We start from the raw sequence: 239 nt of genomic DNA on the forward strand, positions 1-239 counted from the left end.
CCTCAAATGACGACTCACTTTTATCATGCTTGACCTTGACGGCGGCCTTGATGTGGGGCGGAGCGCGAGGGTCGAGCTGTATTGTGAAGGGCGGCCCGTGACCTTGTCTCCAGTTGTCGGGGTCACCGAGCTTGACCCGGGCGACGACCTGCGGCTTCGAGTTCTCGATGACCTGCACTTCCTTCGGGTCGTCCAGGTAGGGCGCGTTGTCGTTCACGTCGGTGACATTGATCTTCGAG

At 59.8% G+C, this 239-nt stretch overlaps 1 protein-coding gene across 1 annotated transcript in view; it reads right to left on the minus strand.

Moving 5' to 3' along the window:
- Positions 1-239, minus strand: part of LOC119586686 (putative neural-cadherin 2) — a 43,803-nt gene that overhangs the window by 2,158 nt on the left and 41,406 nt on the right. The window contains exon 13 of the mRNA XM_037935418.1: positions 19-232. Coding sequence (XP_037791346.1) covers positions 19-232 — 214 coding nt within the window. The remainder of the gene's footprint in view (positions 1-18; positions 233-239) is intronic.

Source organism: Penaeus monodon, chromosome 21 (genome assembly GCF_015228065.2).
Source record: "Penaeus monodon isolate SGIC_2016 chromosome 21, NSTDA_Pmon_1, whole genome shotgun sequence".
In the NCBI taxonomy this organism is placed as follows: Eukaryota; Metazoa; Arthropoda; class Malacostraca; order Decapoda; family Penaeidae; genus Penaeus; species Penaeus monodon.